This window comes from Acromyrmex echinatior, chromosome 9, assembly GCF_024713525.1.
Source record: "Acromyrmex echinatior isolate Ae372 chromosome 9, ASM2471352v2, whole genome shotgun sequence".
NCBI classification, from domain to species: Eukaryota; Metazoa; Arthropoda; class Insecta; order Hymenoptera; family Formicidae; genus Acromyrmex; species Acromyrmex echinatior.
In genome coordinates, this window is record NC_141860.1 from 5,552,608 (window position 1) to 5,570,304 (window position 17,697).

Sequence of the window (17,697 nt, forward strand, 5' to 3'; positions counted from 1 at the left end):
AGTGAATACATTAATTGATTAACTTTTTGCGGCATAGTTACATACCTATCTTCTGTTCAGTCGTTTACAATTTTTATAAATTTTTTACATTTTTTAAAAATATTTTTTACTCCTTTTTCTGTAATACTTGAGTTCCTTGTAAGGTGTAATATCATCACACCTTAATCTCCTCAAAAATCTCACGAATATCAAATTTTGTTGAAATTGAACTAGTAAAAATGTACGTCGCAGAAGATTAAGAGAGATGCATCTTCGCGAAATTGAATATTTATATCTTGATGAAAGAATACGTAATATTCTTCATAATCTTTACTGACAAATGCGTTATTATCTCTTTCAGAAGGATACACGGACAGGGATGGCATGAGGGAGGGCTCCGGCAACGTTGCCGACGTGGTGAGTGGATTCAATACACTTCTCTCAAGAGGTCTGTTTTTTTATTCTTGCACTGGACTGCACTGGAACTCTCTTTCTCATTTTTACCAAATATTTTTATCAAACCTATATCTATTTCACTTTAAGTTCCAAAAGTGTACAGTGTGTAGTTCAGCCACAAAAAACAGACCTAAGATTTATTTTAGTTCATCTTAACTCGAGGATGCGATCAAATTTTTTGAAACCGCGTTCCGTCTTTCGTGTAGAAAAGTCTCGATGGTCGGCACAAAAGTCTTAAGTTGGTTATCGTCGTTATCTTTTTGGCACTTTGCGTCAAAGTGACCGCATTGGAAGTACTCCACAGCCGTGTGGAGTATTTTCGAAAGCCTACGGGCTATTGGCGTCGAGAAGTAGGCTACCGGGTTAACTCGGCATAGAGACAGAGAGAGAAAAAGAGAAGGTGGAAGAAGGAGAGGGAAGGAAATTGGAAAAAGGCGAGTGATACGAGAAACAGAAAAAAGGAGAAATTTAATATCTTACATTACTGAGATAATTGATCCGTAACGATATAACGCGACGACTATCTGCGACCACATACGTGATTTCTTACTATGCTTCGCTCCAACAACTCGACAGAGACGACGTAGTAAACCGAGAGGCCGGAAGGGACGAAATGTATGGCACACATTGCAAGTTTGAACCAACGACTTGCTAAAGGAACAAAAGCGAATATATATAGTGCAGACAACGGTGAAACACGAATGCTTTTACAACTTTGCGAAAAATCGGACGTATTTTATCTTCATATTTTACAATAATCTTTTCGGTTAAAGTATGTAATTTTAACGGAACTTTCTAGTACCTGTTTCCGTAATTTCTGATGATGAAACTCGAACAAATTGAGTTGATTATTAATTAAAATAATGAGTATTATTTATGTAGGAATGCGGATACTGGCGGATACTAAGTAAACAATGCCTCGTTCGAGTAATATTCGCCAATCTATTAATTCCTCTACCATGTATATTAAAATTCCGCAATGAATTCTCTCATTAAAAGTTATCGAGCTCTTTGATTTAAAAATATTAAAATTATAGAAAGTTTCTATTATTAAACTTTTTCACTCCGTCATCTTTGGTAAATTTCTGTTCAAACTCTGCATTGTGTGATGAATTGAGTGAAATGAAAAATGTTTTAGATGTAAGAAAAATCTCGAACAATATCTTTATTATAAGAACCTTCACATTAGTTGACTCAATTATCGTCTGAATTTACCCAAGGTATAAAACAATTTTATTACTTGAAGGTAAATCCCATTGTAATTAATTCACACACAGTTTTTAAATGATAATAAAAAATTTTTTGGAAAGAATGTTTTTGTCATATTCATGTTAAATTTGCCGGCAACATCGTACATTTCATTTATCGCGTTTCAGTTACGATTCAATGATGTATAAATTGTTGACTAAAACATTTGTAAACTAATTATGGAATATTCAGATATTGAATAGTTAATATAAATTCATGTTAATGAAACGCATTGAAAATTCGCATTCTATTAATGTACCATTAATATTTCATATGTTCTACTTCTTGAACGAACAAAGCTTATTTATATATTTTCAACATTATAAATGTTTAGACTATTTGATATTAAACACATTTGTGTAAAATATAATAAAATGTATTGAAAATTCGAATGTACATGCTTGATTAAAAATCGTTTTAAATTACGAGCATTTATTTACATTTTAATTACTCAATTACATAGGTAATCACAAAAATAATCAATTGCCATTATTGTAATGCGCTCGTGTTCCATTTTATACCAGCGAGGAAACACGACAGCATTCTCGGAGAGAGTGACAGGTGACAACAGTCGTTGCTCGTTCCTTGTTACTCGCTATTCATTATGCAATGCGCGACAGAATTAGATCTCGTTATCACCTCGTACGATTTTACAGCATCGAATTGGCCACGTGTCGTAATAGACATGAATGTAATCGATATTAATCGACACGTTTCACGGCGTAGACCGTTCTATGTCTGCCCGCTAGTCGGACCGATCGCAATTAACGGCACGGTATTAATTAGTGGATTTCTCTATATCACGTGTATACGAATATAATGCTTCGTCGCCATAAATTGTATGTATCTCGCGTCCCATTTGTTTCGTTAGTACGCTTAAACGAGATTTAGGTACGTTTCATCTGCGAATATCAACGCAGATCGTATTCCGTATCGTTTGAGTATGGAAATTGCAAAAATATATCGGCCATTTAAAAGCATATCATATCTGCAGAACGTATTATGTACTATCTTTAAAAACTTGCACATTAGCTTTTAGTTTTAATCTTATCTTTACATTTATGCAATGGTCATATCTTTAGAACGTTTATACACATCTATTATTATACCTTCTTTAGAGACTTGCATATATCCTTCAGTTTTGACCTTATCTTTACATTTATGTAACAATTTCGCAATAAACGCAAATATTAATAATGACAGAAATTAGACATAAAAGAGTTTAAAAGTATATTATAACAAAGATACATTTTTACTAAACAATATTTTTCGGCATGTTTAAAAATTATATATTTTTGTTTTGCTGAACGAAAATTGATTATCAAATTAACGACCTATTTCTTTAATTCAATTCGCGGAAATCGTACTTACAAAATGTCTCTTTTTTTTTTAAGATATAGAACGACTCTATATTTCTACTCTCTTGTGTGAAACGGAACGTACGGTCTCAGTTATGAAAAATTCTTGAAGAGCCGCACATATGATATATTCTTTGATCACGTATCTGTAAAGTACCGGCAGCCGCACTTTATCGATAAGATCTGTATCCACCGTATCTAACTTTTCCAACACCAAGTTTCTCACCGTGTTCCGATCAAATGTATTCAAGCGAGATAGAAGCGAATATGTTATCTCGTTCTATATTTAGCTGCTGCGACATGAGAGCACTGAAATGTTGGATGCAAATCTGTATACAGGTACCGGTGGCATCTTCATAGTTACGTAGTCAAAGGGTGCATCTGGCATAACTACTGCTTTGCCTTCAGGTATTAAACGCGTATAGCTTTGGGGTTAACCGCTGGGGAATTTTGGTATACAAGATTGAGTTTATTAGTAGATAGGAATTAGTAGACATATTCCATGTTACATAATTGATGTATGGCTACCTATGTAATTCTCAAAGAGTTGAAAAAGGATATTTATCAGTTCTAAAAATTCCATTTTTCTATTATAAAAATTCCGTAAATTAACTTTAGCGGTTCTCTTGGTTTAACCGCAAATGTCGCTATGTATCGAGACTTTTGTTCGTTTAAAATAAATTTCAATCGCGTATTTTTATGTAAAAAAAAAAAATACGCGATTGAGATTTATTTTAAACTTTTTGGAATGGAATCTAATTCCGAAGAGTGGCAAAGAGTGACAGTTGAGCCAGTGTTGAAAAAGAGTAGCTCAGATGACAATTTTTAAGAGTGAATCTTCACTCTGTAGAATTAGATTCCACTTCAAAGATTTTTAGAGAGTACTTATATTCACATTGAGCAAATATATAATAACTCAAAATCAGAGATGTAATAGGAATCCAGGACCTTAATGATAACCATCGCAAAAAAGGATCACAGAATCACGATGATCGTGTGGGGTCGCCAACGACCGTTACCGCATCTACAAGATAAGCAAATACGTTTTTAATGACATACGTCATCGGTCTCTCGCGTTCTCTCCGTCTCTTCTCTCTCCCTCTCCTTGATAGCGGAGATGGCGGAGGCGGATCCATGTGAACGGCCCCCCGACTTTCCTTTCGATCCCTTCTTCCACATAACTGAACCTGTTCGAATGCGTCGATGAAAAACCGCGAATGTCAGGAACTGAATAATGCTGACACTGCTTATATTCGATGTTGCTCCTTAATTAAGAAAAGTAATTATCTCGGTGAATATGTGCACGCTCTATATGCATATAGAGCATTCTCGTGTTGATCTTCCTTGTGAGAATGGTCATCGAGGGATAAACCGCTGACTAAACGTGCGTGCTAATTCCACAATGTACGGATATTAAAGCCGTATTGTAGAGTATGAGGATTAAGATGATGGTATATACGTATATACGCGTATAACGAACGAACAATGAGCGAAGTAGATTGAACGCGAATCGAACATTTTATTTACTTTCTCTATTCGTTTGTTGTTCATTCATTCATACAAGTCATTTTACAAACGTTAATCTTTATTAGTATCGTTAAATTTGATCGATGCAAAAAGCTGATCGTTTTTCTATCCAACTTTGATAATTGAATTAAAAAATTGAAATATTTTGAAAAAAGGAGATTCAATAATTTCTCTTTATAGATGAAAAAAAGGTATACTGAAGCCCTAAGGCAATTTTACTGAGATTCTATTTTTAACTTTATCGAATAAATACGAAACAATTTCTTGTATCCATAATATTATATTAAGAAAGAATTTGAACAAATTATTCATTAAATCGATATGAGCATAAACAAATATTAAATTCTATTGTATTAACAACAATTAACGAAATTTATTCAACTTGAGATGAAATTAGATACAATACATTGAATATAATTTTTTGAATTTACATGTTTTATAAACATCTTAATTTGAAAATCAATACGTTAAAAAAAATTACATAAAATTATCAATTTTCTTCGCTCAATTTTGTTACTTATTTTATAATAATTTTAAATGATACTTGTATGTATTGTTTGAAAGTTGAAGAAAATTCGACAAAATCCAATGATCAATTCTTGGTAAAAAATTGCCTACTAAACAGGAATTATTATTTTCATTTAGTAATACCATAATATCCCTCAGTAAAAGATTAACGTTCACTGCTTAAACAGGTATTATTGCGTTGTTATTTACAGTAAATAATAGCATAAGCCCAATAATTCCAGCTAATGCCTCAGAGTTCGCAAGCGATTTACTCTTCCGACAGCAAATTCCAAGTTATTTGAATGTTCCACGAGTGCAATTTTGACCCACGTTCGACCATGATGGAATGTACCCATTAGCACGTTGGAAATCGACAGTAGTCGGAAGAGATATAAACCGCCTTTTATCGTAATTACGATAGGCTAACCGAAGGATGCGAAAACTTGAACTGCATTTACTTAATCTATTAACAATCGCGGCGCGACATTCTTATATTTAAAATAAAAACTTTATTAGTTACACGTAAAAGATAATTTTAATAATAAGTTTTCTTCAAAACTTTTAATATTCAGTTTTTAAACATTAAATTATTAACTATTTGATGATCTTAATATTAATTAATTTGAGGCATATTAAACACAAAAATTGTGGTTTAAAATTTTTTATTTTATATAGTTTTTTTAATAGATCGACAATATACTTAACGATAATAAAATTACAACGCTTAAAAGATCGTTATAAAAGATAATTTTATTAATATTATTATATCGATTGACAAAAAGAAAATAATCTTTTTTTCTATTACTAGCTGGTTAATTAATTTTTTTTATTTTTAAAAATAGTTTAAAAAATGGATACAAATTTATCTAATCGATCTAATTTTTCGTAAGATGATAAGCTTAAAGAAATCAATAGATAATTTGAATGAATAAATAAATATGAAGCGTGATGGTGAATTTTAATGACATTTGCCTTCGCGCCAGCAGTGTTTCTTGTTACTTGCTGTAGGCTTATGGTATTATCGCAGCATTCTATCTAAATACGTATATCCGCTCTGTAGACACAGGAATTTCATAACGCATACAAATACATATAGCTGTCGCTTATTGATGTAGGCGGATGCGAATTCAAGCGAGTCATACGAGTATCGTTTTCGCATTTGCCTCGGTATGCGTTAAACGTCAACGTTAAATACCAAAGGCATATACGCCTCTACTACAGCTCACAATCGGTCAACGGCGACAGCGAGCTACTGATTCGATCGTATGCTAATTTCATTGCGAACACGTCCATAGCAATCTTCGACGGCATTAACTCTTTGACACTTTGACTGTTGCGTTATACATGACGCCCATTCGCAGTCGGAGCACGTTGACTGTAATATAATCAAGCAGATATAAACGATTCTATATGAACAAATCGTAAATGTCCAATACAATCTCTTCGTATTTTTAATATTATGAACAAACAGTTATTCTCTCCGCGCCGTTCTTAATAAATATAAAAAAATCGAAAAATAGTTTAATATAGTTAGACGTACTTGAATAATTTTTAATATATTTATATTGCGAGATAAATTGTTAATGTCATATTTGTTCAACAGATTTCCACTGTTTCTCATAAAGAATATTTGTCGAGGATTAGCTGATTCACTTTTCATTTAAAAAAATTGATATTAAACTACAAAAGATCTTCTAATTAGTTAATGTCGTAATGTAAATAACATTTATGGTAACGAAGTTCTTCTAATGAATTAACTGTATCAAATGTACTCCTTTCTATTTGAATCGAATAGTATCACTCTTTGTACTACCTTTGCCTCTGGCGGCTTTTGCATGTGCTGCTTTGATGAGCATGCATTTACCATCCGTTTGCCATCAGGTAGATTTCATGAGTGACATTTACGACACACAACACGACACAATACAACGAGGCCGAAGAGACGGAAGAACCGCAAGAGAGGCCTAAGTGCAAATACCTGTTTCCGGAAAAGGATAGCTTCCTGCTTTTCGCGCGAAATCCGCAATCGGTTTATCGATCATGTATTACTCGACTGTTAATCGTAACACTGTTCAATTAACCGAAGTAATCCATTCAATCCTTTTCCTCTCATTCTTTTCCTCAAGTAAACAATTTCAGAAAATTTTGAAATATATATATAAGGAATTCTTCTCGTTTGCAAAAATAAGTAGTTGATCAATAATCATACATTTTATTCATTTATCTCATTTTTAATTAAACAAAGTTTGCTGCGATTTTTAACTAAGAGTATTTGTGTTCGATAAATATTCAAAAACTTAATGCAAATATGTTTACGATACCTATTATGTATCACAGAATTTAGTGTCGATTTGATATCACTTGTCATGCCATGCGTCGCCGACATTCGGCAGATACGGTGCTCACAATGGTACGTTTGCGGTTGTATCTATCCATCGTCTTTTCTCGCGCGACAGGAGATAAAAATCCACCGGAGATGTATATTCTCACGGGAGAGGGATCGAAGGGATACGGCGGCGCGAGAAAGGATAGGATGGAGGCAACGGGAGAGAGGAAAATCGGGCGAATCAAGGAAGGAAGGAACGACGAGATCCTCTCTCGGATTCCTCATCCAAGTCAGACGTTCTTGTGCTCTCTTTGCTGTTTTCAACGCTAGCTATATACTTCTTCGTATAAAGTCTTATTATAATCACAAAATCACCTATTTTCTCTCATCCTTTGAAGCTTTCTTTAACTGATAATATTATCGCGCTGATAGATGAAGCTTTTCTTCTCTCTTTCTCTCTCCCCGTATATAAAATATATATTTTAATCTTAAAGTTTTAAAATTTCAAAATTATTTTGTAATTAGACACTACAGATATTTATTTAAAATGTCATTGAGTTGTTATTTTACATTTAAAAAGCGACATTGTTGATTGCTGTATCTCGTAAATTTAAAATAAAAAGGATTTTTTATAATATATGTTATTATATTATGCATAATATAATTATATACATAATTATAATATATTATAATTATATAATATATATTATAAATCTAATATATATTATATATTATATAATTATAATATAAAAAAAGATATATATATATATATATATATGTATATCTTTTTTTTTAAGTTAGTTTTACGAAGCACAACAAACAACAACATTATCGTTTTTCAAACGTAAAATAACAATTACAACGATAATAATTACATTTTAAATAAATATCTATTTAATTACAAAAAATTTTGAAACTTTATAAAAAACTAATAGTACTGAAATAATTTATTTCAAAATTTCTTTGTGTGTGTGTGTGTGTGTGTGTGTGTGTGTGTGTGTGTGTGTGTGTGTGTATGTATGCGTATGTGTGTGTATACATAGGTACGTGTGAGGTGTATGATATTCCACAATGTATATACACGACTGACTCTATTATTCTGTTCCATAATTCCTGATTTTCAGTACCTACCAATGAGGAAACATGATGAACTTTACTTGACTCAAAAGTATCTTGACAGCTCTATTCATCACATAAGGTAGCACTCAGATCCATAACACTCAACACGATAATGACTGCGAGAGCTCAGTGAGAGCTTTTATTTCGCGAGACGTGTCGGCGTCGCGTTGATGCATCGATTTACGCGTCTATGGACATCAGAGCACGTGTGTACAATCCAGTGAATGCAATTCGCTCGTTGCAGATGCATCGAATGAGCGCGAGTCCAGTAAACGTAATCGGGCTTCGGAGAGGTGCATTCAGTACGTTTGTACCGCAAGCGAATTAATGCACCTGATTGTATGCGTCGCGTTTATACTCATTTCCTGTATATATATAGGGTGTGCTGAAACAACCGGATGTGCCTCCTATGTTATTTGAATACTATCTAGCAAATTAAATTGTTTCAGTGATAAATTATTAATGACAGAAATAAAAAATAATACAATTTAGAGATATTCAAAGGTATATAATTAAAAGAAGAAAAAATTTTTATAGGTTTTTTACTCTTTACATATCTCTGATCTGTAGAAATAAATTTTTAATTTTGAAAAAGATCAAACAAAATGTAAAAATATAGATTAAATAATAATGTCATTACACATATACATCCTTCAATTTATTGATATGTCTTTTGCGCACTAAATTTTGCAGTCAAAAATTCTTGATTTAATAAAATAGAGATTACCGTGTAAATTTTTGAGAAACTACTCTTTTTCGAGATTTTCCACCGAAAAATTCCATCGTGTGAATTGGAGAAGAGGTTTATCTCTCGTAATTTTCTCCATGCGCGTATTCAGCTGTGTAATTAATGCAGACATATGCAAATGCGCAATTTACGACTGGCAAAAAATGCCATTGGCTTTCATATTATAACGTCTTTTTAATAAAGCTACTACAAGTCGACTTTTCATACATACAGGTACATCAATCTCGTGATTTGCCGTCGATATTCCGCCGCTTTCTCAAGTGTTAAAAAATCTCGCTGGTAAATATTTGAAGTAGGGATTATTTTCTTTCTCTATAAAATTTTTGAAAACATTATTGTTTTATCGGGAAAACTTCCGCTAATCGAAGCCCTGTTTATTCTTCGGTTATTATTTCTGTAGAAATATTCGGCTCTCTGATTAATGCGGATACATGGAAATGCGCAATAATAACGCATAACAGGCGAGACAGTGTCTAGTATATCGCATAATCACGTTATTTTAATGTCAGAAATACGTAATTGTGTAAATTTATTTTCTGATTTACGTTTCAACTTTTTTATGCGGTTTTACTTTTGTATGAAAAATCTCTCGATGTTACTAATCTTTACAGAAATTCTATTATTCCGCATTAGATGTAATAATGGTCTTTTTTTAAAATTTACTTTAGTGGTCGGTATATTCTTTCATATTATTTCCGCATTTTAATTAATGCGAACATATGTAAATGTACAATGTAACAATGCGAGAAAATGCCGCAATATCTCTGTGATTTCACATTATTACGTATTTTTTAAATTGGTAGCAGATTCTTATGAAGGTACGTTCATACAGAATTCACGCTGTATCTTTTTACGTAATTTTACTCTTACTCATAAAAAATGTTTTTTAAGTGAAATATTCAAAAGAACAATTAGCTATGAGCATTTTTTTTGCATAATTTAACTGCGTGTTCCACTTTCTGTAATTTGTTTCTCTTAAAACTTGTATATTTCCTCGTGTTTCTATCGATATACAGGGTGGTCTACTTAAATCTACCTTGAATATTTCACTTATTTTTAATGATACGAAAAAATATCTTAGATGAAAGTGGATCGGTTTCGAGAGGGGCATATTTTTATCACGTTATTTTTTTTCTAGAATGATGGCGTAAAAAAAATGTGAGTCACTTCTACTTTTTTAAATGAAATTGTTTGATTTTTCTTACATGATGTAATTCTCTAATTATTTTGCATATAAAAGTATTAAGGTATAAATATAAGAAAACTAATAGTTTACATATTTTATACTTTTATTACTTTATTCTGGCACATATTGATATGAAATATTAAATATCGTAAATTATTAGTTTTTTTTATATTTCAATACTTTTACATGCAAAATAATTAGAGGAATCATATTGGGTCATTTAAAAAAAGTCATAATTCTATTTAAAAAAGTGGAGGGAATCTTCATATCTTTTTGGTGCCTCCACCTAAAAAAAAAAACAACACAATCCAAATACGTTCCCTTCAATTATACTGTTTCACTTTCGTATGAAACACTTTTTCATATCGAAAATAAATGAAATATTCAAGATTTTCAATTGAAGTGGACCACCTGTATATGTACGTGTAATTTTCAAATGTACAATGTATCTAACCCGTGTTTGATTGAGGGGGATAAAAAAACGCGAAACGTACAATGTACAAAGATAAAAAATGTCGCGATACATCCCTTACCATGGTCGCTTGATTCTCGCGTGTTACATTATACATGCATATAGGTATTACATACGCACTGAAATACATAAGCTAAAAGGTCGCAGAGCGGAAAATGAAATTCATGCACCTATCGTAGCGTCATATATCCCTCACGTCCGAATAACTCGCGAGAAATTTTATCTCCTCGTCATTGCTCGCGGATAGTCTTCGGATTCACACGCCTCATTGCTGTCGCGTCGTTCGTTCATTCGTTCGTCCGCTTCCTTTTTTGCCGTGCAATTTCCGTAGCACGCGGACTCGTCGATATTCATTCCCGTTTCTCTCTAGTTCGTACGCGCCAGCAACGGCATGGAACATTCGACGGAGGATTGATTTGTCTGTAATGTTGGAAGGAGGAGGTAGCAGCACCAGCGTTCTCGCGCGTCTGATAACCGTTCGATCATTCTGCTTCTAAACGGATTACCAGCAGATATACAAGAGGGAAAACGACAGCTGATTTTCAACTTGATATTACGTATAAAGATGTTAGAAACTTTGGTATATTACTGAAAAACTTTTATATTAAGGAAAAAGAAGAGAGAAATTTCGCTAATATTGTTTCTTTTATTTATCTTACTTCTTTTCCTTCTAAAGTGAATATTCGATTCTTTTTAAATATTAATCTTTCCTTTTTTAGTTTATCCAAGATGTTTTTGTACGTATAAACTGTACGTACATACTGTTCTAACATGATAATATTATACATTTTGTATGAGATGTGTCACGTTTATATATAAAATGTTTTGAAACGTGATTTTGCATACTACACAACAATGTTTGCGAAGGAACCTGAACGCGAGTATAATTTATTCCTGAATACGAAAGAGTTAATTCGTGTATTAACTCGGAATTTCTCGAAAAAACTTTGAAAATTTTTCTTTCGCACTGCAAAAAATCAACAATTCGAGGATTTTAATAAGTTATTGGAATTTTACGGTTTCTCTCGATTTTTAATTAAGGCTGTTATTAGAACTGGAATGAAAGTGATTTTTATTCTTATTTGATCTTGAAATTTTACTGAGTTTACGATCAATTTATCGTGATTAAATTGCAGAATATTACTGAAGAAAAAAAAATCAGAAAAAAATATGAAATTTACGGTTCACCAACGTCAGTTAATCTTACCTTAATTGATTCTCCGTTCCTTTCTGGCATAACTGCTAAAAAGAAGCGGTTATTAAAATAAAATTAAAGTTAACCAATGGCAAAAACGATAATCAAAAAATTTTCTATAAAATGATGTATGGAAAATATGACGCATATTGATTATGCAAGATATATTCTTTATTTTTTACTATTTATAATTTTCTTCTCACGCAGAATTATGTTTTGAAATTGACGATCCTACATTTTTCGTAAACTTTTTCAAAATTCTCTTTTAAAGTGCAAGGTGTATTCAACATCGTTCTCTCAAAACACCGCTATTAATCAAGCGCACTAAAGGGCGCAATTCCAGGGGTACTAGGGAGATTCTCCCACAATTGCCAAATAAATTATCGCTGACGAGATATACGAGGCAGAAAAGAAAACGTGTCTATAAATCTTTTACGCGTGTCACGCGGTAATCAATTCGACGAGCCAATCTGACACGGGAAACGAGAACGCAACGAACATGCCGTAATGGTTTCGGCGCAAAAATCGGATTTGATTTTTAGCAGTCGTCCCGTAAACTCCATGTCCATTAAGACATCATCTCCATATTCGAAGTTCGAACTTCCTGCTATCGCGCGTTTTTGCACTATTTCTATGCTAATCCATTATCATAGCCACGATCATTATATTGGAGAGATTTAGCACATGATTGATCAAAAACGATTATATCATCCCGCTGTACTGTTTTTACATTGTTGTGTAATTGCTGCTAACAACTAAGCTTAAATTTGGAACTGAATCCTGATATCAAATTTTGTTACGATATTCTTTATGATTCGCATATGCGAAAGCGGACGGAAAAGAAAAAGATTGATCTATTATTCTTTGTCTGTTCGCGATGAAGTATCCAGTGCAGAAGAAATACATCGTTCTATTGCTAAGAAAAGTCATTACTCATTTTATTTTCTTTCTTTTAAGAAAACGGTTATCTTTAACAAAGAATATTTTTGCATAATAATCTTAAAAATATACTTATTACAAATTAAAACAAAATTTATTATTATGTACTCAGAACAATGTACAAGAATTTATTTTCTTTTTAAGAATATTGTAAAATTGATCGAAGAAGCGACTTTACATAATAAGTAAATCGAATTGTTTTAATTCAATAATCTTCATTAAAGTATTAAACTATTAGGCGTCTTTTTTTAAATAAATTTAAATAAATTTACTTATAATGAACTTAAATATGCCGTACAGTTTTGCTGATATGATGAATTTTTAAAATAAGTACTTAAAACAAGTAGTTATTATTTGCATACAGTATATATTTTTCTGTGCAATGTGTATGTCTCTCTTTCGATATATTTGCGTATGCAACACATAAATCACGTTGCGTAACCGTATAGGCTGTACTTAATTAACAATGTAAAATCTTGCAACGATCCCTAACATGTACAATGTCCGAAGCTCTGTGATTTATATATAGTGTGAACAAAAACCGAGGTCTACAAGATACTCGTTAATAGATCCATTTGATGACCAACAAAACAAAATTTTAAATTGACTATTTTATTTTCTCCGCGGCCACGAAATTTTAACAATAAATTGCATTAATAATAATTATATTAAGACTTTATAAAAGGTTCAAAGAAATTATTGGATAATTCGCAATTATGAAAAACAATTTATAATATATGCCTTAATTAAAATATTCTTTTAATATAAATAAAAATAAAAGAGGCTAAAAATGAAAAATCGTGCTGATATTTTCTGTGATTATCAAAGTAAAATCATGGTTTTATCAAAGTAAAACTAACGCAAAGCATAATATATATTTGATTTGCGCGAATACAATTGGGGCTTTGTAAGCGAAAGGATGGGAAGCGAAAGGGAAGTCGAAAAAAGACAAAAGCTCCTTTCATTCACGTCCATTTGTGGCGCAATGTGATTGCAGCGAGATCACTATAGCTAACTGTTTTAATTAAAATATTTGTTTATATTAGTTTATATTAGTTATATTTTATTTAAATATGATATTTTAAAATGAAAAATGTACATGTTTATAAATATCTTAAAAATATTTATCATTTATTTGTTACCCGCAAGGATTGTTTCTCGACTATCTTTGAGATATATATATATTAGGTGTTGGAATTAATTCGTAGCGTTTTACAAGTGATGGGAAGTACTTTCATTAATGTATTTTTTAATGCTCATGTGAAATAAATAACATTCTTTCATTAAAAACGCTACGAATTAATTCCAACACCTAATATATATATGTTGATGTTTCAGTTGCTCTATATTCTATATCCATGTTACCACTTAGGAAACCTTTATTTGGATTTGATGCATTTGCTGTAATCAAAGCGTTTGACCCTTGTATATACAACTTATATATATATATATATATTAGGTGTTGGAATTAATTCGTAGCGTTTTTTAATGAAAGAATGTTATTTATTTCACATGAGCATTAAAAAATACATTAATGAAAGTACTTCCCATCACTTGTAAAACGCTACGAATTAATTCCAACACCTAATATATATATATATATATATAACTTCCTCTTCTGTTACAGTTGTTGTTCCTTGCTTATTAAATAAACTGTTTCTAGTTGCGAATAGCAGTTGATTCGCGGCCCTTTCATCGTGCACTTGTAGAAATAACAATTTCTGAAATGTAGAAAGTGATAAGTCTGCTTGTAAATATATATATATATATACGCATGCTTCGCCACGTGAAGCGTACACGTGATTCGCATAAAAGTGAAATTTCTCGTCAACTCGGCTCTCTGACAGAATAGAGCCAATTTTAACAAAAACCAACCAGCGAGTACAGTATCTTCAACTGTAACAGAGAAAAGAAGAAGAGAGGGGTGAGAAACTGACGATTGTCAGAGATGAAGCACTAGAAGTGAAATCGAATCTCTCCATAATCGAGAAAGAATATATTGGTCTGTGAGAAACACGAGTATTGAAATTGCGCGAAAGAAAAAGTACATTTTATCATCTAAGAAGAATTATATTTTAGTATAATAGAAAAAAGTTGAACAAAATATTAACTAATATAAATAAATATTAAGTTTATAAAATCTAGAAATTATAGCTATTAATAAAATTTATTTGTCAAAAATAATTTTATTTGATCTTTTAATAATTTTATTGATATTTTTCTATGATATTTAATAGCTGGCGGTATCGTAAAAAAATAACTTTTTCAGTATATAACAAAAACTTATTTCAGGTATTCTGACTTGTAGAAATTATTTATTAATTTAATGTTTATTAATTTTGTGCTGTTTAATTTAAACAATGCAATGAAATTAAAATAAATTTAATGTTATTACAATTTCGAATATTATATTTAACATTATTTGGCCGTTATGTGATCTTTATTCTTTATCTGAGATTTACAAGGAATTCCAATTCCATTTGAGAGTCCATTTAAGTTGCAATGAATTCAACGAGCCATTTCGGAAATAAGTGCACCGCCAAAGAAGGAGGCTTTCCCATGTTAGAATCGAAATTTATTCCAGACATGTACATTCAACCCTGACCCTGCTCAAAGCCTGGAACTTAGACCGAAACCAGAACAGGGGCAAGAACGCGAAGAGAATAGATATAAGAGACAAGCGCGGAAAAGAGAAAGCGAGAACACTCGGCAGCGCTTAAAGATATTGAAGAAGTACTGCGATGCAAGGTTGTTACATGTGAAAAGATAGCTGCTTTAGAAAATTAATACTTTGTAAAACGTTCCCATAAAGTACGTAGCTCACTTAAGTACACACTTTCTACAATACTAATCGATTATATATTCGATAAATATGTTAAAATGTTAATTATCATAATGCATCGATTAGTGTTATCTTAAATGCATATATATTCAGAATTTGTGCCGGAAATATACTTTTTGTTGTGTTGTGTGTGTGTGATCCCCCAAAATTTATTCATTAATAACTTTTTAATTAAAGGTATACAAACGAAAAATTGACCTATACAGAAATGCAAATGAAAATTTATCAATTAAGACTGTTTCATGAATTTAATTTTTGTAATTTGTACGTTTATAGTTGGAGAAGGAAACTAGTATGAAGTTGGCCTGCCTAAAATTATTTTGTTAATATTTTTTGGTAATATTTTTATTAAAAGTGTATAAACAAAAATTCGAAATGTGCGTATACATAGACGAGCAGTCGAATGAACTACAGAAAGTTAATTTTTTTTTTATGTGAAGGGCTAACTTTACATGGGTCATATAATAGCGCATACCGCTTTACTGTTACCGTATTACCCATTGAAATGTGATTGCATCACGGACGAGGAAACATCTAACGCGATTATTTCCTACAAACAATTACCCTGTTTATCAGCGCGTGTAATTAATTTTTGTGATCGGCAACTGCTAATTTATCGACTATTTTTAACGAAGCAAATATTTCATGATTTATTCATTTCACATAAGAAGTATTAATTATTAAGAATGATATAATATCATTTTATTGCAATATTTATGGGTCATAATCTCAATAATGATTTGAATATATCTTACTTGGAATTTTTCGTTAATTTAAACATAATTTATTCTCTTGCGAATGGAGAGCGCGGATTAATACGTGAATCACTGTACAGAATATAATTGAAGTAATGAAAATCTACGATGTAACTTGTATCGCTCGTTTATTAATAACACGTGCATTTCATTACTTTTGCATATGTACAATACTGAATTTTAATTGCATCTTATTGGCTCGCGATTGTAGTACTCGTTAACTCGACTTTATTAACTGCATCGTTCGTTGCTTTAATTTGTGAGATTTACGGATGTCGAGCGAATCATGAAGCTTTATATCTTTTTCATGTTGTTTTCAATCGCGGTTTGATGAGATTTCGTATACAGTGCACGTTGTGAATAACGCCGGGAGTAATAATCATGCAAAGTATCGCACGATTATCCTATTCCAATTAATACGCGCACTTGTAATTAACTATGTTTTCTCGAATGTTATGGATGTTACGAATTTAATTTTTTGTAGTTTATCCATCTTTGTCTATTGATGATACTTTAATGACCCCTTTAATTAAAGAGAGTTTCGTTTTTTATAATCAGATGAAACATTCAATCAGTACACAGTTCAGAGATAAAAAAGCCTTAGAGAGAAATTACTTAGAGATAAAAAGAACCCTCGATTTTATTTCTAAGGGAGATTTTACAATAGGGTTATAAGCTGTAAGAAATTGATCAATCATAATCGATTATTCTCCTCACATTCGACGGTGATCAATTTCTTACCGCTCATATAACGATTCTACTATTGTGGAATCGTCTTATCAAAATATGCTTATTGCTGAATTGATAAAAATCGTGTTTTGAAAACATATTTTAAATTAATATTAAATATGTTTCAAGCATGTTTTATAAAATACTGTTTAAAACATTCTCAAAACATTAACATATTTCAAAAAAACCATAATATATTTTTTTTAAACATGGCATTTGCCTGACTTATTAAACTATATGTCTCTCAAAATAAAGAACTTCAATCTGAGTATTCAATACTTTTTGATATCAAGATTCGTATGATGACTGTA

General features: G+C 31.5%; 1 protein-coding gene across 6 annotated transcripts in view; it reads left to right on the forward strand.

Annotated features, from left to right (window-relative positions):
• The window catches only part of LOC105152720 (Ankyrin-repeat, SH3-domain, and Proline-rich-region containing Protein), a 90,589-nt gene that overhangs the window by 10,663 nt on the left and 62,229 nt on the right, over positions 1–17,697 (forward strand). For all 6 annotated transcript variants that reach the window (XM_087409645.1, XM_087409640.1, XM_087409641.1 and 3 more), the window contains one exon: positions 341–396. In XM_087409645.1, coding sequence (XP_087265771.1) covers positions 364–396 — 33 coding nt within the window. In that variant the 5' untranslated portion in view covers positions 341–363. The remainder of the gene's footprint in view (positions 1–340; positions 397–17,697) is intronic.